The 24,918-nt window shown below is 45.9% G+C and overlaps 1 protein-coding gene and 1 pseudogene across 20 annotated transcripts in view; one reads left to right on the top strand and one right to left on the bottom strand.

The window, feature by feature from the left end:
- The window catches only part of LOC105484155 (dual specificity tyrosine phosphorylation regulated kinase 4), a 53,322-nt gene that overhangs the window by 18,047 nt on the left and 10,357 nt on the right, over window positions 1-24,918 (top strand). For 10 of the 20 annotated variants that reach the window (XM_071072344.1, XM_071072338.1, XM_071072334.1 and 7 more), the window contains 8 exons: window positions 9,582-9,662; window positions 10,922-11,047; window positions 11,750-11,888; window positions 13,862-14,037; window positions 17,011-17,147; window positions 17,456-17,596; window positions 19,913-20,051; window positions 20,587-20,668. In XM_071072344.1, coding sequence (XP_070928445.1) covers window positions 9,582-9,662; window positions 10,922-11,047; window positions 11,750-11,888; window positions 13,862-14,037; window positions 17,011-17,147; window positions 17,456-17,596; window positions 19,913-20,051; window positions 20,587-20,668 — 1,021 coding nt within the window. Of the gene's footprint in view, window positions 1-2,048; window positions 2,219-9,581; window positions 9,663-10,693; window positions 10,808-10,921; window positions 11,048-11,749; window positions 11,889-13,861; window positions 14,038-17,010; window positions 17,148-17,455; window positions 17,661-19,912; window positions 20,052-20,586; window positions 20,669-24,918 lie in introns of those variants that run through there. The other 10 variants (XM_071072343.1, XM_011745499.3, XM_011745496.3 and 7 more) reach the window with 6 other exon arrangements.
- On the bottom strand, window positions 22,743-24,279 carry LOC105484154 (coiled-coil domain-containing protein 181 pseudogene; annotated as a pseudogene).

The raw sequence follows: 24,918 nt of genomic DNA, 5'->3' as shown, positions 1-24,918 counted from the left end.
TCTGTCCGACTCTGAAGTCTGTGTCCTTTTCTCTATTCCTGTGGGGCCTAATGACCCTTGACGGATGGACTTTTATGAATCATCCCATATGTGATTACTGAGAACCAAGCATTGCTTTTGGTGCTGGGATACAAAAATAAACAATGCACATCTCCTTCTTTCAGAATATGCACAATCTAATGGGAGCATAAACCACAAATGCGCCAGGCGCGGTGGCTCACGCCTGTAATCCCAACACTTTGGGAGGCCGAGGTGGGTGGATCCCGAGGTCAAGAGATCGAGACCATCCTGGCCAACATGGTGAAACCCCATCTCTACTAAAAATACAAAAATTAGCTGAGCGTGGTGGGTGCACCCTGTAGTCCCAGCTACTCAAGAGACTGAGGCAGGAGAATCACTTGAACCCATGAGGCGGAGGTTGCAGTAAGCCGAGATCGCGCCATTGCACTCCAGCCTGGCGACAGAGCGAGATTCCTTCTCAAAATGATAATAATAATCATGATAATAATAATGATAAATAAAAATAAAAAATAAAACACACAATGGCCAAGTGACACTGAGGCATGGGAGTGCTCTGATGCAGGTAAAAGCAGTTCTCTGGGAGCCTAGACAAAGTTTTCTTAAGCCATTGGCTGATGCCCAGTGTACCATCTCATGCTTCACTGACATGCCAGTCACTTTGGTACTGTCGCATGGCATGAGTTACAGGGTTCTTTATTCATATTTTCGTCTAAATGAATCATTCCCCCTGGAGTTATGCAAGGAGGCTGCATGTGGACTGGAGGGAGGGCATTTCAGGCAGAAGAAATAACATATACAAAAGCATGCAAAGGCATGCTATCTAAATCGATAGAAATAGAGCCTTAGAAATTATCTGTTCAAACCCTCCTACATGATGCATAAATCCACTTTATATTATAGGGAATTTAGTGCCTAATTTATAGAATAAGTGCTTGCTTTCTGAATGTCTCCACTGTCAACTGAATTCAGGCACTATCAGAATAAAAGCATGATCTTATTGTTAATTAGAGACCTTTGGCGGGGAAGTACTTTATAATCCCTTGTCACCTGGTTTCCTGGCAGAACACAAAGAGGTCAGAGGAGATCACTGGGTGGCAGCATGAGACAGTAAAACGACGCTAGAGGGCTTACGTTCTAGACGAGCTTGCTGCTGTTAATTGTGTTATCTTGGACAAGTCACTTGGATAACCTTTGCCTCTCTTTCTCCATTTGTAAATTGAGGGCATTATACTACACATGCCCTAAGGTCACATTCAGCAACATGATTTCCCAAGGTGCATTTAACAGAAGTGCAGAAAACAAAGCATCTCCCCAAGGCCCTGCACTGAATGCAGCAGAAATTGACTCCAGCTGTCTCGACCTCCAGGCTCTTGCCCTTCCTCAAGGATGGCAGGGCCTCGTCTTTCCACCTCTGGCAGGGACAGAGCTGGTGGGTAGGACCCCAGGGAGGCTACTACATGAGTGAGAAGAAAATCTGGTCCTCCCAAGAGGCCGGCCACATTCATCCCCCTAATGAGTCTCAGGGGTGCAGCTGTAGCTGTCGGTGTGATCTGGAGGTGGCTCCTCCCTATCTAGGCATCCTGGGCTTCCTTATGCACAGCAAAGGGGCTTTAAGGGCAAACTCTAAGCTTCAAATGGCAACAGGAGAGATGCTGTGATTTGTTCGAGGTCTGTAGCAGCCAGGGTAGCTGAATCCCTTAGTTGGGGACCCTTAGGAGCCCAGCCACCTCCCTCCCTCCCTCCTTCCCTCCCAGTTCTTTGTGATGCTCTGCTGAGCCTGATTGTCTTAACTAGTTGCATTCTGCAGAAAATCCCCAGAGTTTCTTTCTCTCTCCTGTCCGCCCCCTGCTTCCCGGCGTGAATGCATTTATTTTTAACTCCGTAGTTCTGGCCTCTGGGAAGGGATGACAGAGCCTGTAAAGGAGAAGCTGTGAGCTGATATCACAGAAGTTGAGCTTCATTTGCCCATCAAACCGCCAGGCACTTGGGGATTTTTTTTTTTTTAATGGGAAAGAGGAAGAGACAAGGAGGAGTCAGCTGAGAAAACAGGAAAATCGCCTGTGAAGTATGACTGAGGTGGGATGATGTGATGGAGGTGTGACTTTCTGAAAAGGCTGGGTGGCCTGAGGCTTGCAGAGAGTCCAGTCGCTATCTTCCCTGAACTGTCCAGATGAGGAGATCCAGCATTCGGTCCAAGGTAATAAGATAAGCCAGTGCCTCTGGAGTTCCGCTGTAATTAGCTCTAAATAGGGACCAGTCCTATTATCCTTTGGGTCTTGGCGTGAAAGGGCAGGACATATACTCCCCTGCGGTCCTTGGGTAAACGGAGCTTTATACCCAAGGTGAGAGAGGCTGTGCTTGCTGGGAGTCAGGGCCTGACGTGATGACAAGGCAGAATAGAGGGGAAGGCAGAGCACCTAGGGACAAGACACTGAAGTGGGACATGGGACTGGGAATTCCACCCTTCAGGGGACCTCTTTCATCCACTCTGACACGGAGATTACACGGTCAGGTCAGTGCGATTTGTAATGGGAACAGGCTTCTGCCAGACAGGTTCTTCTTTCCTACCATGAACCATCTCTTGTCTCCTTTGAGTAGCGATGCATTTATTTGGAACAAAGCACTTCCTTTTCCAGGTATTCTCTTGGAAATTGCGGTTGCCTTTGAGAGGGGGCATGAGCGGAGAAGATTCTCTGGTGTGAATTCGCTAATTAGAGACTTTTCTTCCAAAAGAAGGGCGGGGGAGCAGGGCAGCACGGTTTCCTGGTGGGAACAGAAGCCACTAGGAGCAAGGAATGAGGCTAGAACAGGGCAAGGGTGGACTGGCCACCAGGAGGGGGAAGGACTGAATTCAAAGCTCAGCTGTCTCCCTGGGCAGCCTAGAGTCGTCTTGGATCTTTCAGGACAAGTGCTAGGTCCTCAAACTTCCTGCTCCCTCTCTCTCTCCCTCCTTTCCTTCCCTCTCACCTTCTTTTCCTCCGCCTTTAGCAGATATTTAATTGCCTACTACGGGTTGAGTATCTCTCATCCGAAATGCTTGGGACCAAAAGTGTTTTGAGTTTCAGACTTTTTCAGATTTAAGAATATTTGCATATACATAATGAGATACTTTGGGGATGGGACCCAACTCTAAACACAGAATTCATCTATGTTTCACATACACTTTATGCACATGGCCTGAAGGCAACTTTATACAATATTTTGAGTAATTTTGTGCATGAAACAAAGTTTGTGCACATGAATGGTGTCATTGTCGGCACTCAAAAGTGGAGCATTTCAGGCTAGGGATGCTCAATCTGTAATGCAAGATATCACCTTAGGCTTTGAGGTAAGACCCAAGTCTTTTATTAAAGAGTCTTGGCTGGGCACAGTGGCTCGCGCCTGTAATCCCAGCACTTTGGGAGGCTGAGGCGGGAGATTCCCCTGAGGTCAGCAGTTCGAGACCAGACTGACCAACATGGAGAAACCCCATCTCTACTAAAAACACAAAATTAGTCAGGAGTGGTGGCGGGTGCCTGTAATCCCAGCTACTCAGGAGGCAGATGCTGGAGAATCACTTGAACCTGGGAGGTGGAGGTTGCAGTGAGCCGAGATGGCGCCATTGCACTCCAGCAACAAGAGCGAAACTCCGTCTCAAATAAAATAAAATAAAATGAAATAATAAAATAAAATAAAATAGAGTCTTATAGACCAGAAGAAGAAACCAGTAAAACCACCTTGTCTAACCAGCCTTTGCAGGTGCCGTGATAGAAGTACAGAGCACGGGGTAGCGAGTGGCTTACACATATTAATACCAGAGGAAATGGTCACAGAGGCTTCCTGGAGAAAGTGCTGCTATGGCTGGGGCCCAAATGCGGGTGAACGATGGGGACATGGACTGGGTCACATGGCGGTGGGGTGAGTGATGGGAGAACATTCCAAGCAGAAGCAGACCAAGGGCAAAAGTGCTGAGATATGGAACAGTGCCGTGTTGGAAAATGGCAAGACTTGCAATGGCAGGGGCCAAAAGGCAGGGGTGGGGCCATGACAAGGGGTGAGGCTGGGGGCGTTTTGCGAGCCGGGACTTCTGCTCCCTGGGAAGTTGCTAGGAGATGTAGGCAACTTACTAATGTGATCAGATGCTCATGTTTCATTTCTGAGGCCACTCAGGAGGAAGGTAGATGATGGGGTAGACTGGGGAGAGGCAGGAAATCTCCTTAGGAGACCATTGCAATAGGTGCTTGAACTAGGGATGTGGTGGGCCAAGAATGGTGAAGGGGTATCTTTATTCTTGCATAATCATGCCACTCACAGTGAGAAATCGTGACAATCTGAAGTTTGAAAAAGCGTTCTGACTCTTACTTTTTTTTTTTTTTTTTGAGACGGAGTCTTTCTCCATGGTGGAGGCTGGAGTGCAGTGGCACGATCTCAGCTCACTGCAACCTCCACCTCCCAGGTTCAAGCAATTCTCATTCCTCAATTGCTACTCCTGCCTTTTGGCTCCTGCCATTGCAAGTCTTGCCATTTTCAAACCGGCATTGTTCTACATCTCAGCACTTTCACTCCTGCTCTGTTTCTCCTTGGAATGTTCTCCCATCACCCACTCCAACGCCATGTGACCCAGTCCACGTCCCCATCGTTCACCCACATTTGGGCCCCAGCCATAGCAGCACTTTCTCCAGGAAGCCTCTGTGACCATTTCCTCTGGTATTAATATGTGTAACCCACTCGCTACCCCGTGCTCTGTACTTCTATCACAGCACCTTTGCTGGGACTACAGGCGCCTGCCACCACGCCCGACTAATTTTTGTATTTTTAGTAGAGATGGGGTTTCACCACGTTGGCCAGGCTGGTCTCCAACTCCCAACCTCAGGTGATCCACCTGCCTCGGCCTCCCAAAGTGCTGGGATTACAGGCGTCAGTGTGCGCCCGGCCGGCCCTGACTCTCACTTTTGAAAGTGAGTTGGTTGTCAGCTTGTGTTCATTAATACGAATTTGCAATTGAGGCACTTCCCTGTGACATCATACAAAGAAGCAGTGTCGGGGAAGATGACACTCAGTGAAATCCTGCTCCCTCCTGAGACATGCAACAAATCCACGGTTGGCTCTGGAGCTGGTCCCAGCTCACTTCAGGTTCTTGTAATGATGGTGTGGACACTGACACACAGGGTAGGTTCTGTGGGAACCCCCCCACCTCCGATGACCTAGCCAGAGGGACTGGTCTTGAAGTTCCAGGGCTGGCACATCATGGAAAGCCTAATGTTTGCTGCCGTGGAATTTCCTGGGGGAAGATGAGAAGAATTTGTAAAAAGTTAAAAAGGATACATAAACATCAATGACAGAAAGAAAAAGTTCAGAGGTAGGAGAGACCAGTTCCAAAGGAGGGGATTGTATTAGAATGTGACCCCCAAATCTGCCAGCCCAGAACTCACTTGGGGAAGCTTGAAATACAGGTTTCTGGGTTCTACTGCTAGGGAGCCTGGGCTGTGTGATCTGTGCTTAGCACACTGCCCGGTAGGCACATAGACATGTTCAGTAAATGCGTTAAGAATGAATGCATCTCCAAGGTCCGTCGCAACTCAGTGATTCTGTGCATCCTTCTGGCTTGGGGAGGCAGGAGGGAGGTGTTGCTGGAAGAATCTTTGAGGCAAGAAGAAGAGCAGGATCACAGGACTGAGTAACTGGAAGGAAGAGTTTGGCACCTTTGCAGTTATTTTGCATACATGCCAGGTGCAGAGTAGGGGGCGGGGTGAGTAAGCTGGTTTCAACTTTCCCCCTTCCTTTTCGAATCAGCTTTTAAGCTGAACTCAGTTTCTATTGGAGAAGGGTGAGCTAGTTGAAACATGAGGATGGAATTTGCTTTTTTTTTTCTTCTGAGAAAACGAAGTGTGAGAACCCAAGTGCTTAGCTAGCTCACAAAACAGACTCACAAGAGGACAGAGGAGGGGCCCTGGGTCAGGACTTGAGACTGGAGCAGCCCTCACCTGCCATCGGCCCTCCTGTGGCATGCCAACGCAGTGTTGAGCTCCTATGGGTTTATCTCCTAGTGATGGCAAGCACAGCTGGAGACCCCAGGGAATCTCAAGGCTCCAATGTGGCCCTATGTGTGGGAGAATCTTAATGGCCTCAGCCTACTTGTGAGCCCGGCATCTCCTGTCCCTTCTCTTGATTCCCACAATTGCTGTTTCCATAGACTGAGACTCTCCCAGCGTAGTTTCCTTGATGCCTCCTTCTAGAGCTTGTTCCACTCTCTCCAGGTTCTCATGGAGAGAGGGCTGCTGCATTTATCACTGCCTTCTCCTCCCTTGCATTGCATGGAACCATTTATAGTTATCTGCTATAATATCTTTTGCTTTTAAACAATGGTATTTTTACTGATAAAAGCAGTACACATTCATACAAAAAGTTTGGCAGATAAAGAAACTTCACAGTTTCATTCTGGCTGTTTAGAAGGCTTCTGAGAGGTGTGATGGTCACAAAAAGGAGAACTGAAAAGAGCTTTAGCTGGGGGCATGATGGTTCCCGCCTGTAATCCCAACACTGTAAGGCCAAGGCAGGAGGATTGCTTGAGCTCAGGAGTTCGAGACCAGCCTGGGCAAATAGCAAGATCCTGTCTCCACCAAAAGTAAAAATAAAAATTAGCTGGGCTTGGTGGCATGTAGTTGTAGTCCCAGCTACTTGGGAGGCTGAGGTGGGAGGGTCGCTTGAGGTTGGGAGGTTGAGGCAGCAACTTGGGTGACAGGGCAAAGACACCATCTCTAGACACAAGAAAAGAGCCTCATTGGGTTTTTCTGATGCCCTTTCTTCTTATCTGCTGTCCCCTCCAGAGGACAGGAGATAAGAATGTTCTGTCCCCACCCAGCCATTCTCCAGTGCCCAGGTCTTGGACTGCACAGGAAGCACCCCCTATGCTCTGTACCCCTGTGAATAAAACCTTTTTTACATAGGAGATTCCAGATTTAGATACAGAACTCAGGACTATTAAGGAGATTCCTGTTTTATTGGCTTAGCAATAACAATGTCATGAAAGCTTCACTTTCTACAAGAAAAATCCTGTCTTGCAACTATGATTATGGGAGAGCACACCACTTCCTCTTGCCTCTGTGGGATCCCTTGATAGAATTAAGTGTTATTATGGGGCATTGTGCACCTCTTCAGAAAGCCGCTGAAAGACAGCCAACAATCAGCAAGTTCATAATCTCGTGTGTCCCATGGGTATCTGAGAATGGAGTACAAGTGTGCAGAGACGTAGAAGCCACCAGTCCTCAGGGTCACTTGGTCACCTGGGGCTGCTGAACTCCTGGGCTGCGCGCGCACACATACACACACATACACACACACACACACACACACCTGGGGCTGCTAAACTCCTGGGCTGTGCGCACGCACACACACACACACACACACACCTTTGCTCTGTCAGCTAAGCTCTGAGTCCATGGTTTTCTTGGTCCTGGGAAATGAGCAAAAAGATGGCTCTCTCCATTTTGCAAGTAAGGAAAATGAACTCAAGGAGACAACTTTAGCATATGCAAAGCACTTTACACATATTAACTCCCTTAATCCTCACGATGTTTTGAGGTTGGTGCTAATATTATCCCCACATGACATGAGGACAGGCTAATAACTTGCCCAGGTTCAAACAACTGATGAGTAGTGGAGCCGGGAATCAAAAGGGAAGAGTGTGATTTTGGAGTCCATACCCATGAGCACTATTTTATCGCGTTGCTGCTAATGGGGTCTTTCTGAAATACTGCTTTGCACATGTAACTCCCAGCTATGCAAGTTGTCAGTGGTTCACTGTTGCCCACAGGATAAAGACCAAGCGTCTTAGTCTTTCAGTGCTTTCCATGGCCCGCTGTCAACCCCCCGTTCCTGCTTACCCAGCATGAGCGGTGAGGAGCCCTGGGGCATGCCTGGATGATGGTGTTCCACTGAACAAGCGTGCTTCCTACCCGTCCTCTCGGTTAAAGCCCAGACCAAGCCTCACCCATTCAGAAATGCACCACCTCTACCACCGTCCTCCTGGTCTGACTGTGTTCACGGTGATCTTTTCCTTCTTTGTTGGTACTCACTGTCCGTGCCCTTTGTTCCGTATTTAGTTTGGGTTGTATTCTGTTCATGTACCTTTCACGTATCTGTCCAGTCTCCCTGCCGCATCCTCAATGTCAGCCGTTATTGACGACGCTAATGAATATTCATCCCCACACACCTACTTGATGAGAAATTGAGACTCTGAGATTTGCAATTGCAATATTTGCTCAGATATCATTTTCCATTCAATAGTGGTATCCTAAATATAGCACATTAGCGAATTAACGTGGTCTGAGACCCTGTCTCATGCTCTATGCAACCCTCTCTCCCTCAGACTACCTCCCTATTCCAGGAGGTCAAGATTGACTGTCCCAAAAAGTCCTCATCATTACTGTGCTGTGCGGGACTTAGCTGTGCTGGATGATATTAATTGTTGTACCCAGTTGTTATTTCAGTGCGGCCAGATTTTTACAGAAGTGGGTCTGCTACCAGCTGTGTGTCAGCTTTGGATAAACATCCTTCAATTCCATAGGGGAGGTCTGGAAGAAGGAGAACTCCTGTTTTGGCTTCAAAGACCAGAACTTCGATTCAAGCTGTGGCCTGTTGTTTGCTAAGCTTCAGTCATTTGAGTGCCAGCTTCACAGTTTTTGCCACACCTACATAGTCCGCACACTCTGTTTTATTATTATTTTTTTTGTAGAGGCAAGGTCTCTCTCTGTTGCTCAGGCTGGAGTGCAGTGGCACGATCATAGCTCACCATAACCTGGAAATCTTGGCCTCAAGCGATCGTCCCACCTCAGCCTCTCAAAGCACTGGGATTACAGGTGTGAGACACCATGCCTGGCCTTATTTTTTTTAACTTAAATTTTAATCTCATCCTAAATAATAACAACTACAACGTTACAGGTTCAATGTGCTCATTACAGTTTTTCAAATGGATTTTACAGTAAATCCACACCTATTAGGTAACGCTTTATCTGTGTACTACACATATTACGTCCCCTTCCTCTGTGGTGTGCTTGCCACCCTCTGGGACACACTGCTCTAGTATTTTGGTCTTCTCCTCCTCACCCTTTCTAGATGTGAAGTCTCTTCTGATCGGGTCACAGGCTGGGTGCCTGTGTTCCACTGGGCGGATTCCGCTATGCCACCTTCAGAGCCACATTCAGGGTGAAAAGACTTCCAGGCAAGGCAATGGCCATTTTCTTTTCTAAAGAGCAAGAGCAGCTCAGCTATTACTCCTTACCGTATCCAGGGTCTCTAGTTAAGGTTTTATTGGAAGAAAAGGCCATATTGATTTTTTTAAAGCATGAAAACCATAGGCCAAGCCCATCCAGGATGAACACTTTGGGAAAGGTCATTTGTTTGGATAATCATCCACTCATACATTCATTGAGTACCTATTGGAGCCTCTCTTGGCTCTTCCTAGCTTAGGGGTCAGGAGAGCTGGCCTCAAGCATAGTTTGTTTACTGTAATGAAACAACAATATGCAGTGTGGGATGAGGCCATGCCAAGCACTGTTCCTATTTTCTTCCACTTGATCCAGGTTGGAAGTAAACCTTCAGTTCAAGTCCAGAAGCCACCTTCCAACACCAAGAACTCCAGAATGACCCAAGTCTTTCATAAGGTAGGGAGTGATGTTCAGCTCCTTTTCTCTAGGAGAGAATGAGGAGAGGCGGGTGGCCAGGGTAGCTTCGAACAGGCAGTTTTGGCCAGTTCATCATGACATGTATCATAACATGATGACAGCACTCTGTCCACATCACCATTGCCATGTGATTTTTTAAAAATGTTTTAATTTTAATTTTTGTGGGTACATAGTAAGTGTGTATATTGATGGGACACATGAGATGTTTTGATAGAGATATGCAATGTGTAATAATCACATCATGGAAAATGGGTTATTCGTCCCCTCAAGCATTTATCCTTTGTGTTACATACAATAAAATACAATTAAATTACTATTGATTATAGTCACCCTGTTGTGCTATCAAACACGAGGTCTTATTCAATCTATGTTTTTGTACTTATTAACCATCCCCACCTCTCCCGCAACCATTACCCTTCACAGCCTCTAATAACCATCCTTTTAATCTCTTTCTCCCTTAATCCAATTGTTTTGATTTTTAGATCCACAAATAAGTGAGAACATGTGATATTTCTCTTTCTGTGCCTGGCTTATTTCACTTAGCCTAATGATCTCTAGTTCTATCCATATTGTTGCAAATGACAGGATCTCATTCTTTATTTATGACTGAATAGTATTGCATTGTGTTTAAGTATCACATTTTCTTTATTCATCCATCTGTTGATGGACACTTAACGTTGCTTCCAAATTTTAGCTATTTTGACCTCTCTCCTGATTAATTAGTCAATCAGTGGAGGAGGGCAGGGATCCAAGTGAGTAGGTCAAGTCAATAATGTAGTCATAGAGGAAATGGAAGCTTATGTTGCACTGAGCAAGATCTGCGTGATATAACAGGAAGAACTTCCCTGCGTTGGGGTGGTAAGATATTGGAGTAATAATAATAATGGCCAGCACTTACAGTCTATATACTGACTCATTTACCTCACAAAAGCCTTATGAGGTAGGCCCCATTTTTGTTCCCATGGTAGTGATGAAATAATTGAGGTTTCGAGGAAGAGTCAGTGTGAGCTGTTGAAAGTCTACAGCTAGTAAGCGGTAGAGCAGGAACTCAAACCCAGAGCCCATGTGCTTGTTGACTCTGCTGCTCTGGAATCTGCATTTCTTGCCAAGAACGTTAACAATAGGTTTATGTCCGGATTGGAGTTAGACTCATCTTTCGTTGGGGGGTTGGGAAGGGGGGCTAGAAGAAATGATGCCTGGAGACGTTTTCTTGCCTAAGGTTTTTGTAATGTATGCAGTTTCTCCTTCCACAGAACTCCAGTGTTACTTCACTCCCCTTTGTGGACGCCAAGGGGAAGAAGAATATGGTAAGCTTCCCACGCATTAGCAAGAAAGTCCTGCTGAAGTCATCCCTGCTGTATCAGGTGGGTGCAGACGGACGGGACCCTGAGAAGGTTTTAGTCCAAAGTTTTAGAAAGGCCCAGGATGGTGGGGAAAAGCACAGTATCTGCTGAAGAGTTGGGTTCTGGTCCTGTTCCCATTCTTTACAATGATTATAAGCTTGAGCAAATAAGTCCTTAACCTTTTCTTAGCTACGAAATGGTCCCTCTGTAGAGTTGTCAGGAGGATTCACTGAGGAAAGGAAAAATGAAGTGCTGTGCATGAAAGGTGGAACCATACAAAATATTCGTTTCCTCCCATGTCCTCCTACTTCTTTTGTGTAGGGACCAAATGAGATAATAGGTGAGAAGGTGCCAACTGAAAGAGGTGTCACACACACATAAGTTCACGTGCTCCTGGGCAAGTCACTTTGTCTAGCTGGGAACTCACCTCCTTAAGAGCAGCAGTGAAAAACTGTCCCCATCTCTTCCCACAGTGAGATGTTGCTGGGGTTGTCAACAGCATACTGTAAGGTACAGGGGTCTCCCTAGGAACAGTGTGAGTCAGACAGATACTTCCTTTGGGAGAGAGATAGGGAGAACCTACTGTCTCTTAATTGCTGTTTTCTCCCTGGAGAGGTAGGTAAATAGCCTGGCTGAAGGTGGGTGTCTTTGGTTAAAGAAACGGTTATGTCCCCCAGGAGAGTCTTAAGTAGTTATTTATTGCAAACCTCTTTTCCTGGACAGGAGAATCAAGCTCACAATCAGATGCCGGCCTCAGAGCTCAAGGCTTCAGAAATACCTTTGCACCCTAGCATTAAAACCCAGGATCCCAAGGCAGGGGAGAAGTCACCAAAGAAGCACAAGGTGCCTCTGACAGCGGCAGGTATGCGTTTGGGGCAGTAGCAGGATTTGGAGGTGGTTATGGAAGGTCAGGGTGTCAAGAGCTCAGCTGCGCTGGACTGAGCTAAGCTGCCAGGTGTCAGCGTCATCAGTGAAGGCAGCAAACCACGAGGAAAGTAGAAGTTAAGCGTTGAACCTCTGACTGTGGTAGTATAAGCAAGAGGCTGAATAGGAGGCTGAATGTTCCCCCATGGAGTGACTCTGGGCAAGGGCGGGATGTACCCGTGCAGACAGAAGGAAGTGTCTCATTTGCTTAAGGAGCCAGACAGAAGGCTCCTGTCATTTTATGGACCCAGGGGCCAGGCGGAGGGCACTGAGAGAGTGGAAGAGCTAGGGGTGGAAAGGTACTGAATACAGAGAGCAGAGCAAAGGGTGTTGAAGCTCCTTCCTCTTGGTAAGGAGGTGTTGGGGAGGAGCCTCTGGGCGGGGGGGATATTGGTTAGAAATGCAGATATGTAGAAGAGCATGGCCAGCCAGGGGTCTCCGTCCTTGGCTGTAGCTTCCTCCAGAGACTGCAGTGCACCGGCTGTGGCGCAGGGCGGCATCTTTACCCGTGAGGCTTGCCAGGTGAAGCCTTTGTGGACTGCCTTGTGGTCAGGCCTGAAAGATTGCACATGGGTTTTTGGCCAGTGGCTAGACTTCTAACGGGGTTCGGAGACTCATAACCTATTAGGACACAAAGGAAGACCACACAAACCCACCAAGCATCCACTATAGGTGCCATCATCGGATGCTTTACAGCTCTTCCTCCACAACTTAGAAAGTGAAAGTGGTGCTTGTTGTTCTTAAACAACTCCGGGAACTATGCACGAAGAGGTCATTTCAGTCCTGAGCTCGTTCTGCCTTTACAGAGCTGCCGTCTGCCCCCTGCTATCTTATGCCTTGGCTCTGTCCTCTGGGCAAAGAACATGCCTTGTTCAGTGTATACATGACTGCCCTTCACTTATATGAAAACAGAAGTCTTGTCCCCTGTAAGTCTTTTTCTTTTTCCTTGCAGTTCCCTCTCCAACACTTCAGCAGTCTGTCAAATAATATGGTGTCCCCGTCCTGATCCTAGTTTCTTTTCTCTGAGAATGCTGTAGTTTATCAATTACTGTGAATTTTACCCCGACCACGCACCAGAGCGCCGATGTGATCTGGCCAGTGTAGAAAAGTCCTAACTCATAATCTCTCCTTGCAATCTGAGGTCCTTCCTGATTCAGCTGCAGATTTGAGCGTGAAGCCTCCTGGGCCTTTAATGTTGCCTTTATGTTACCTGTCTGGCCCTGCAGACATTACAGTCTTCAAAGCCTCTCAACTAATGATAGCTTCATTCCACATTAACTTGGGCAACTTGCCACCTAAATGATATACTATTGTTGACACTAATTTTTTTTTTTTTTTGAGACGGAGTCTGGCCCTGTCGCCCAGGCTGGAGTGCAGTGGCCGGATCTCAGCTCACTGCAAGCTCTGTCTCCCGGGTTCACACCATTCTCCTGCCTCAGCCTCCCGAGTAGCTGGGACTACAGGCGCCCGCCACCGCGCCCGGCTAGTTTTTTGTATTTTTTAGTAGAGATGGGGTTTCACCGTGTTAGCCAGGATGGTCTTGATCTCCTGACCTCGTGATCCGCCCGCCTCGGCCTCCCAAAGTGCTGGGATTACAGGCGTGAGCCACTACGCCCGGCGTTGACACTAATTTTACTCCTGGAATTTTTACCCACACTGCTCTAACCCCCAGGTGTATGGGGACTGAGCTCTCCCTTTCCCTGTCCTTGTGTTCTTTTCTTGATTTGTTGAAATAAGTGCAAGACCTTGACATTTATCTTTGTCATACTTCCATCTTGTGAGATGCCAGATGCATGGTCCTCAGTGAGCCACCCAGCTGGGAAACAGGCTGATGGCTCGTGACCTGGAAGGATGCCATCGTCTGCATCCTGGGCAAATCCTATGCTGCCTCAACTTAACTCACAATTGTAGTGTTTTTCACAGAGGCCCTAAAGCTTTTTAAGAATCAGCTGTCTCCATATGAGCAAAGTGAAATCCTGGGCTACACGGAGCTGTGGTTCCTGGGGCTTGAAGCCAAGAAGCTCGACCTGGCTCCTGAGAAATTTAGCAAGACAAGTTTTGATGATGAGCAAGGCTCCTATCTGAAGGTGATTGGGGGTGGGGGCCATGGGAACCTCCAGGTAGTCTAGAAAGGAAAAAAGCAGGGGTATTTTTTAGTATTTAGTGCTGATATGTTGGAGACTAGATGTCCTGAAGTATTCTGGTAGTGCCAAGCCAAAGAAATACCATGCTTGAAAATGGGGAAACATGCAATTTAGTATGCAAAATACTCTACTAATGGAAGACTGACTTTCCCCCAAGCGTACTTGGGGTAGCCGGTTTGCATCCTGGGTGAGCTCCCACAGGCTCCTTCCCTGCATAGCCCACTGGAAAAGGCCAGACTGAAATAAGGAGCAGTTTCCCCAACATTTCCTTTTTTGTCTCCTCAATACAAGTCCATACATGGACTCTTATTTTATAATAGATGTCAATTCCCCCACAGACAAAAAAGCTTTTGTCACTGTAGTCCCTGGTGCATAGAGCTTAATTTCATTCTGCTTTTAAAAAATTGATCCCAACAGCTCCTCTTCCTCCTCCTCTTCTGACTGTAGCCCTTGGCTTCCCCAGGGCAGTGCCTCTTCCCAGCCGGAAGGTGAAAGCTGAGCAGTGATTCCCAGGGCTGAGCATGTTGGGATGTGTGACGCTTAGTGCACTAGACTGTGGGCTGTCAGGAATTTCCTCTTCAGAACATTTCATTACCACTTGGATTTAAGAGACAAGATGAGCCTGATGGCTCATAGAAGAGGCAGATCTTATTAATAGCATTGAGGGCCATGTTTGTCTAGCATTACTATGAACACAAACCACTTGCAGGATCTTGTTAAAATGCAAGTTCTTTCCAGCCTGTCTGGGGCTAGGGCCTGAGCTTCCAGGTGATGCCTGTGCTGCTGATCCTTGGACCACACTTTGAGATTCAAGGATTTCGTTTCTGTCACACAGTGCCTTCTAGAGCCTGGCTTTTCAATATTTTCAGTCAAGAACCCCTTTGGGAGCCTGATAAAAGCTATAGGTCCTCATCCCAGAAAAGACAACCTGCACATACATAAAATTATAGGGGGTTAGTGGATCCTTGGTTAGGAATCTCCAATAAGTATATATATATATTTTTTTGAGATGGAGTTGCCCAGGTTGGAGTGCAGTGGTGTGAACGGCTCACTGCAACCTCCACCTCCTGGGTTCAGGCGATTCTCTTGCTTCAGCCTCCAGGGTAGCAGGGATTACAGGTGCCCGCCACCATGCCTGACTGATTTTTGTATTTTTAGTAGAGGCAGGATTTCACTGTGTTGGTCAGGCTGGTTTCAAACTCCTGACCTCAGGTGATCCGTCTGTCTTGGCCTCCCAAAGGGCTGGGATTACAGGTGTGAGCCACTGTGCCCAGCTGGGAATCTCCAGTATAAATCTTAACTCTGATTCAGAGGTTGAGACCTCCTCAACCCCTCCCTCCCTGCTCCCTCCTCTGCTCCACCCTACCTGAGCCTAGGGTCTCTAGGGAATTCCCTAAGGGTGTCAGTACTACTTTTAAATTAATTCATTGGAACTCAGTTCTTCAGTCTCAAATCTTAGAAAAGGCTTTTTTTTTTTTTTTTTTTTTTGGTGTGGGAGGGCGTTGTAGGGAAGAAAGGGATAATGTGTGTTCTCTGTAAGCTAAAAATCACCATCCTTATTGCATTCCAGTACACACACAAATACATACTGCACATAGCCAAATTCCTAAGCAAGCAACACAGCTGCATTCTCACTTTATTTTGTCAACAAATGTTAATTGAATGCCTATGTATTGATAATCTATCATAAACTTGGGCATCTACTAGACTCTGAAAATATAAAGGAAGCTATCACAAATGAATACAAAATGGTTCTTGCTTTCAGGTAACCATAATCAATGTCAAAGTTGACATGCGAATGAACAATTATGACACTAAGTGGTAGTATGCAGAAGGCAAGCACAAATGCTAAGAAAACACATATGCAATTTTATAGCCACGTGTGTGGATCCTGTCCCTGTCCTTTTCCCATACATTCTCATGACAGACCCTTACAAGTAGACTAACCTACATCCATAGATCAGGAAAGTTGTACGTGTTCAAATTCACTCTAGATTCCTCCCATATGAACCGACCCCCAGCGCACATTCTCAAACACATCCTGAGGACTTGTACACAAACACTTAATCCTTCACCTCTCCCAGACTCATGAGTGTAACACTAGAAATCAGAGACCCACAGAGCTTGAGGACCTTAGAGATAATCTTATCCAGCATCTTCAGTTTACAGACAACAGCACTGCAGCTCAGAATGGATAAATTGCTTGTCTGAAGCTGAAGTCTTTTTAGTAGAACATTTCCTGTGGTTTTGATTAACCCCCTGCTCTCTAGTTTCCAGCATAGGGAGAGACATGCGTGATTCTGGCTCTTGAAATATTTCTCTTCACCAAGAAAGGTCCAAGTTCTGTACTGCTAACTCCAGGATAGGATTAAATCCCAGTGAGCCCAAAGGAGAATCAAATTTGGCCAGGAAGAGGCAGAGCAGACCTAACGCCTTCTCTGATAGATAGAGACACATCAGGGGTCAGAAACAAAACTTTCTCCAAACCAGGGATGCTGCTTAACTTCAAGACTCATAAAATGTCCAAACTGAAAGGGACTTTCAGGGCCACTTTGTCCAACCCTCTTACTTTATAGGTCCTGAAACATGCAGAAAACTGGAGGACTAGAACTGGAACTACAATACTGGGACTAGATCCCAAGTTTCCTAAAACCATCCAGTGTTCTTTGTGCTGCTTGACATGGATCAAGCCTGTGGGACTTCCCCTGGCACCACATGGGTGGCCCAGAATCCAGCCAGCAAGCTCCCCATTGCAGTCGCGATGAGATGAGAGCGAGAGTCCCACAAGTGCCCCGTGCAGTTAGAAAATTCCTCTAGGAGTGAGCCGTAGTCTGGGGGTGGGAATGCCAGGGCCCCATGCCAGGAAGGCCCGGGAGCCCATGGCTTTGCTCTTCACCACCAGCCTGGCTTCCACAGGTCCTGCATGATCACATTGCCTACCGCTATGAGGTTCTGGAGATGATCGGGAAGGGGTCCTTTGGACAGGTGGCCAAGTGCTTGGATCACAAAAACAATGAGCTGGTGGCCCTGAAAATCATCAGGAACAAGAAGAGGTGTGGCTTGGGGGATGACATAGGCCACAGAAGAGGGACTGTGTGACTCTGGCCCCTGCAGAATGCCAGCCCTTCCTGACTCTGCCTCTGCCTCCGATCTTCCCTTTTGTTTTCCCTTTTCTCTTTCTACCTGTCTGATTCCATGAGGGGGCAAAGAGGAGGCGAGAGTATGGTGTTTCTAGTGCTTCCTGCCACTAGACAGTCTTGCTGGGGTCATGGGGAGGGGCTGACTGACTGCTGCAGTGGCATCTGACACTGATGTTTCTGTCCCCATTTCCCACCCTGCCTGCCACTCCCCATCCCCTCAGGTTTCACCAGCAGGCCCTGGTGGAGCTGAAGATCCTGGAAGCTCTCAGAAAGAAGGACAAAGACAACACCTCCAATGTGGTGCATATGAAGGACTTTTTCTACTTCCGCAACCACTTCTGCATCACCTTTGAGCTCCTGGGGTCAGCCGCCTTTTCTTCTTAACTCATTTCCTCTGGAAAACTTACCTAAGTGATAGTGTTTGAGGTCAGAGCACTAGATTTTTCTGGATGTGAATATTTAATAACTAGAATGTCCATGACAGTCACTTAGTTATCCAGAAGGCCCAGGAGCAAGGAGGCTGGGATGAAAGCAGACAATCTTGGTATGCCTGTCACCTGCCAGCCTCCCCGTGATGTACTTCCCTGGGGTGGGTACTGAGCCAGGTGACATGACCAAAACAAGGCCTCTTTCCTCAAGAGCTAAACCAAAATAGTCAAAAAGGACTTTTCTTGGTTTGCTATCATCTTCCCCACTCGTGGGCTTTCTGGCCTGATCGTGCAGAGGCGGACACCTAAAGGGATAGGGAGCTGGCTGCTTAGAGTGTGAAAAGGGTTTTGATTTTGAGTAAATAAGGACAAGAGCAGATATTTTTGGTAAGAGAGCAGAGCCTGACTTAAATAGATTGGCATGGCCTGGCTGAATATTGGAGCTGACGAGGCATGCCAATTGCAAAGGCATGCTAATTTGATGATTATTCTCTCTGGGAAGACCATCTGATGCAATTTATATAACACTAGAAACCCAGAATGCATTTAGCAAAGGAGAACAAGCAGGGCTGAGCTCTCAGAGTGTTACTGGATTCAGCAAGCTGGTAGCTCAGGGCTCCCGGGACACCACTGCTGATGGTGAAACTCTAGGAACCAGCTACATTTGAATTAGCAGGTAAGGTGACACTCTCCTCACCATTTCCGGTTATTCCAAAGCGTGGTCGAGTCTCTGATATGCAGAGGTAAATTATCTTCTCTGTGGCCAAATGGACAGCTCGGTCTACCTTTCTTGGCCATGAATCCCAGTGCACAGTTAGGATGTCATTGTGCTTAAAAGAGCTCTGGGAGGTCAGAGGGCCAGGGTGTGCAGGGGGATCCAAAGCTCAGAGAGATGAGGGAGTTGCCCAGGTGACTAGTCAGGATGGGGCCAGAGCCAAGTCTCACATCTCCATTGCAGCCCTCAAGAATGAATGGTGGCCAGTGTGATGGCTCACGCCTATATCCCAGCACTTTGGGAGGCTGAGGCGGGTGGATCACTTGAGGTCAGGAGTTCGAGACCAGCCTGGCCAACAGGGTGAAACCCCATCTCTACTAAAAACACGTCTCTACTAAAAACCCCATCTCTACTAAAAATAGCTGGGCGTAGTGGTGTGTGATTGTAATCCCAGCTACTCGGAAGGCAGAGGCAGGAGAATCGCTTGAACGTAGGAGGCAGAGGTGGCAGTGAGCTGAGATTGTACCACTGCACTCCAGCCTGGGCAACAGTGCAAGACTCTGTCAAAAAAAAAAAAAAAAAAAAAAAATGAATGGCTCTGGCTGGGTGTGGTGACTCTCACCTGTAATCTCAGCATCTTGGGAGGCCAAGTTGGGAGGTCACTTGAGTCCAAAAGTTTGAGACCATCGTGGACAACATAGCAAGACCCCATCTCTAAGAAAACATTAAGAATGAGTGACTTGCTAAATACTACCAAAGCTAGATGATCTTAGGAATGGAAGATGAGGAGGGACCAGCAGAAGGTTGCTGAAAACCATTTTGGGGTCATGCTCTTTCCCTTCCCTCCCCATCTCACAGCTTGCACAGAGGTTTCATCTGGCAGCTCACAAATAAATGTTTCTTCTTCAAATGCATTGTATTAATATTAGTTTCTAACATTCGTAAGTCTATAGATGTCATATCATACAGTAGGCTTCTGTCACCCTAGAGAATTTCAGATTCTCTGGCAAGAGCAAGCTTGCACTTCTCAAGGGAACAGTTAGGTGAGACCAAACAGCCACACTTTGGGAGGAGCAGGGGCTCCCTCTGGCCTCAGCCCCCATCTGCCCACTCTCTTGTTCCTTACTTGTCAGGAACCTGATGTCCTTAGACAGCCCTTATTAGGCCTGGGCAGCAGTAGCTGCTTGTTTGAGTGACCGGTGGGTTTCCTGGGTCCCTCCCAAGGGCCTGAGGAACTATGACTGTTTCAGAAGTTTGGGCCAACCTTTTAACCCACCTGCATAACAAAGTGCTTCAGTGGCCTTGTCACATGAGAAACGAGGGGACATCTGAAAGTCTGACACGGTTTCACCCTGGGCCCACCATGATTCAGCGGGAAAGCTGAGTCTATAAGGGCATGAAAGCCCTGCCTCCTGGTCTGAGGCTTGCCTGCTACTAGAGGGAAACCAGGTGATACAAGATTGTTTGCAGGTTCAAATTCAGCCTTCTATATTTTTTTACACCCATAGGCTTCACTTTTCCCCTCTCTTTTCCAGAATCAACTTGTATGAGTTGATGAAGAATAACAACTTTCAAGGCTTCAGTCTGTCGATAGTTCGGCGTTTCACTCTCTCTGTTTTGAAGTGCTTGCAAATGCTTTCTGTAGAGAAAATCATTCACTGCGATCTCAAGCCCGTGAGTACCACCTCCATCCTGCCACGGAAACACTCTGGAAATACCCATTCTATTCCCTAGGCTGCGTAAGAATCACAAACTCCAATCAAAGCATTGCCTTTGACCTTTTTTTGTGTGTGTGTGCTCTATTGTCATGGCAGTATGTATGTCAAGGGCGGCATTTAATGCGAATGTCAAACAAATTCAGTCAATGGCATTTCTAAGGCCATGCAAGCGAGGCCTAGAACCAGGTGCCAAAGAAGATAAAAACAAAGTCACAATCTTCAGGAGTTACAGAATCAATAGGGGGAAAGTGACAAAATATATGCAAAAGAAACTCTGCAAAGCACTGACTACGAGGTCCAAAAGAGAAATATCGACCACAAATCAACTGGGAAGTCAGAGGGGAGGATGATGGGATTTTGGAGAGGATGTGGGAGGAGGCCCATGGAGGTGGTCATATTTGAACTGGGCCCTGAAGGATGGGGAGCATTAAGGTAAGCAGAGGGCCTAGGGCAGCATTACTGTAGCTTGACATGTCTTTTCTTCTCTCTAGGAAAATATAGTGCTGTACCAAAAGGGCCAAGTCTCTGTTAAAGTCATTGACTTTGGATCAAGCTGTTATGAACACCAGAAAGGTAGGCCCCATGCCAGTCCCGTCATCTGAGTTTTCCTATTGCAATTTCTCTCCCTTCACATACAAGGTCACACGGCTTCTAGCCTGGGCTCAGCTATCACCACTACCAGTCTGATTCTGAACAAGGTGCTTCACTTCTCTGAGCCCAAGTTTCCTCATCTATAAAATGAGAAAGTTGTATCCAAGTACTAAAAGGGTGCTTTCAAGCTCTCATATTCTGTGGATATGGAATTATCCAAGAACAGTGAGTCCCAAAACTAACTAAATGTGTATCTGAATTGCTTTGGGGCTCTGAAAAATGATAGTTTCCAGGGCCTCACACCGCAAGTTCCTAATCCAAATTTCTGGGAAGTAGCTAGGAGTCTGCACTTCAGAAACCATAGTCATTCTGAAGCTTGGAATTCGCTGCCCCAGATCCTTTAGGTTTTATACTTTTTCAAGCTAGGATTCAAAAAGTAGCTCTGGAGTACATTTTCACAGCGTTTACTGAACTTGATTCAATATTGTGTTCTTTTGGCTTCTATCAAGTTCGCTATAGACAACATGTACCCTTTAACAGACATTTATGATCTGTTTTGTGTCAGTCACTGTCCTGGGTACCAGGAACAAAAAATGAACATTCCCTGTCCTCAGGTTGCTTACAATCTAATGGAAGAGACAGAAAGATAAAAATAATATGGTGAATACAACGATTAGAGATGTACACAGGCTGTGTTAAAGATACACAACAGAGGGACTTTGGGACCAGCCTTTAAGGTGACAAGGGCTGTCAGAGGAAGCTTCCTAAGGCTGAAGAAAGGATTACTAGATGGATGTTCCCAAATGTTAGGCAGATCAATTTTTTTTTCAGGAAAAAACACTTACAAGTTTATTAATAAAGAATATGATAAAAGACACAGATGAGAGATACACAAGGCAAAATATTTGGAAGGGGTGTGAAGCTTCCATGCCCTCTTGGGGGCACGCCGCCCTCCCAACACCACATTTCCCATACCCTGGAAGCTCTCTGAATCCTGCAGCTCGGGGATTTTTATGAAGGCTTCATCACATAGTCATTGAGATTATTAACTCAATTTCTAGCCCTTTCCCCCTTCCTCCAACAAAGGAGTTAGAACTGAAAGTTCCAAGCTTCTAATCATGGCTTAGTCTTTCTGGCAAGCAGCCCCTATTCAGGAGTCCACCAAGCGTCATCTCATTAGAACAAAGAGAGTCCTATCACCTCAGAAGTTCCAAAGGATTAGGAGCTCTATGTCAGAAGCCAGGACAAAAGGTCAATTATTAGAACAGGAGATACATGTAGAATCCCTATCACTCAAGAAATTAAAAAGGTTTTAGGAGCTCTGTGCCAAAACCTAGGGGTAGAGTCCTATATCTATTTCTTATTATTTCTCACACGTGCTCATATACAAGCAGGTATATTATTAATTTGAAGAAAAAAATAAGTTGATGCACCACATGCAGTGTTAGCTATTCACTCTCACACATTGTTGGAGGAACTATAAATTCATATTACCTTTTGGGAGGTTACTTTTGCATCTTTAACCAAACATTTCACTCTAAACCTTTAAAAATTATAAATTCCCCTCTGAAGAACCTGTCCTACAGATTACAGATGTTCCCATAGAATGTACATCTTCACTAATGCACTGTTAAGTAGCGCAACATTGGAACCAACCTAAACATCTACAAATGAAGAATGGTTTAATAAATTAACACTGTTATACCACGCAGCTATTTGAAAAGAGAGATTTAAATATAATGGCCTAGAAAGATCTCCATGATGAAGTAAGTGAAAAAAACTGAATAATGAAACTTTTGACATGTAAATATATAAATAAGATAGAAAAGGATTTGCACCACACTGTTACAAGTGGTTATCACTGGAGATGAGCTTAGAAGAGCTTAGGGTTGAATTTTCAACTTTTACTTTACATATATATCTTTTTTTTTAGTAAGGATATGGATGATTTTTAAAATTTTCTCTTGGATTTTCAATTTTTAAATTTTTTTTAAATTAAATAATTTGGTGTCTTTAATTTGCTAAAGATTTACATAAGATTTCTATATGTCTAGTCTTAAGTGAGACCAGTCCATAGGGTTTTTTTCCGCGCGTGTGTGTATCTTTGTCCTGTTTGAATACCAAAGTTACGTCTTTAAAAAAATGAATTGACCTTTTCTATTTTCTGTTCCACCAAAGTCTGAAGAGAATGGGAATCATTTTCTTTTCACAAGGCCTCTTAGAACCTGCTTGGAAAGTCATCTGCATGTTGCATCTTTTGCAAGGGTAGTTCTTGAACCACTTTTCTACTTCTTTCATAGGCTGTTAGTCTGATATCCAGACTCCCTTCTGTAAATAAGTTCAGCTTTCGTATCTGTATGATCTTATTTTTCAGAGTTTTGCTTACTCTACTGTTCATGTCTTCAATGTGCTTTGCTTGCTGAATTCTCCTCATTTCTAAGACCTGCTCTCTTTTCTTTTGCAACCATGCTTTAAATACCATGTTGTTCTCCCTCTTTTTTTTTTTTTCTTTCTCTTCTTCTATTTTCTGTTGCTCTTCCTTTCTTTTCAGCTTTTCTGTCTGTTGTTCTAGTTGTTTTTGTCGTTCTTTCTGTCAAGGGGAAAGACAGTATGTTGAGGTCACTGGTGAGATATGTGCAGACTCTGTCCTGATTAGATTTCCCATTCCCTTTACTTCGATCTGAGTTAGACAAGTCTTGCAGTTGAGTGGTGGCTGAGGGATTTAAGCCAGCGGCTCTTCTGTTGATGAGTGAGTGACAGCATCAATCTTTCCTGCAGAATCTTCTTTCTTGATGCCACTGACACAGGAGATGGAAGATCTGGGTAACAACTGCTGAGGGTCATTTTCTGTACTGTTTCCATTATTATTGGGAGGCAAAAACCCCAGACTCTCAATGTCTTGTAAACTCAGAAGTTCAAATTTTCCATCTCTCTCCACCAGTATTGTCCTATCCTTGTTTATTTCACAGCTTCCATTAGTAAGTGACAGGAGCACATTTACTTGTCCCAAATTTTTGGAAATACATAACTGTGACAGTTTCCCAAACATAATCCTTTCATTTTCAAAATAATTTTTGTAAGTATTAGTGTCTTTTAGTGGAGAAACTTCCAGATCAACTAATTTGTCCTTGAGCTTAAGTTTTTGCTCCCTCTTATCATTCACAGGTTCTTGATTCTGTAGAAGCTTGTTAGCTTGTACAACTTTCTCCACAATACATCTCCTTACTTTCTCATCCTCTTCCTCCTCCAAGTCTTTCTGCTTTCTAGTTTGGATTCCTGGAAAGAGTTTTCACTATCTGAATCTGATATGGGATCCAAAGGTTGAACGCTTGGAACAGAAATCAAGTCATTTCTTCTCGGTGGGACCTCAGCCTGCAAAGATTTGTCAGGATCAGAAAGCTGTTTGGTGTGTTCTATTACTGTTTCATTCTCTTTGAAGTCTTAGTTAATATTCTCTTCCTTCTCACAAGCCATCTCTATTATGCTGGCATCACTTTTTTCATTTTCATTAGTTAACCACTCCAGGTCCTTTTCAGAGTCACCTTTGTATTCTTTTCACTTTCTTTTGAATCAGTATCTTTATTTTCATTCATTTTGCTCTCTCCCACCATTAATATTTCCACTCCACATTGTCCTTCCCTTCTCTCCCTCTGTCTCCCTCCTGGCTGTGTAAAATGCGGTGGCTGGGGCCACGGAGATGGCCGGGGAGTTCTGCTCTCCTCCTCTTTCTTTTTTTTTTTTTTGAGACGGAGTCTGGCTCTGTCGCCCAGGCTGGAGTGCAGTGGCCGGATCTCAGCTCACTGCAAGCTCCGCCTCCCGGGTTCACGCCATTCTCCTGCCTCAGCCTCCCGAGTAGCTGGGACTACAGGTGCCGCCACCATGCCCGGCTAGTTTTTTGTATTTCTTAATAGAGACGGGGTTTCACCGTGTCAGCCAGGATGGTCTCGATCTCCTGACCTCGTGATCCGCCCGTCTCGGCCTCCCAAAGTGCTGGGATTACAGGCTTGAGCCACCGCGCCCGGCCTCTCCTCCTCTTTCTAAGCTCTTCACATTGAGGCAAGGGAGACCCTGGCACTTGCCTCGGCAGCAGCCAGGACCACGCTGCCATGGCAACAGCATGCCACTGTGTCCTCCATCCAGGCCTCTCTCTGGCAGATCAATTTTTGAGGACATAAGACCTTTATGTGTCTTATGTATGAATCCTATGAGAAATTCCAGCTAAAAAATAAAGC

This window comes from Macaca nemestrina, chromosome 10 (genome assembly GCF_043159975.1).
Source record: "Macaca nemestrina isolate mMacNem1 chromosome 10, mMacNem.hap1, whole genome shotgun sequence".
In the NCBI taxonomy this organism is placed as follows: domain Eukaryota; kingdom Metazoa; phylum Chordata; class Mammalia; order Primates; family Cercopithecidae; genus Macaca; species Macaca nemestrina.
Note: the sequence above shows the minus strand (reverse complement) of the source record. Positions and strands in the feature narration are given on the sequence as shown.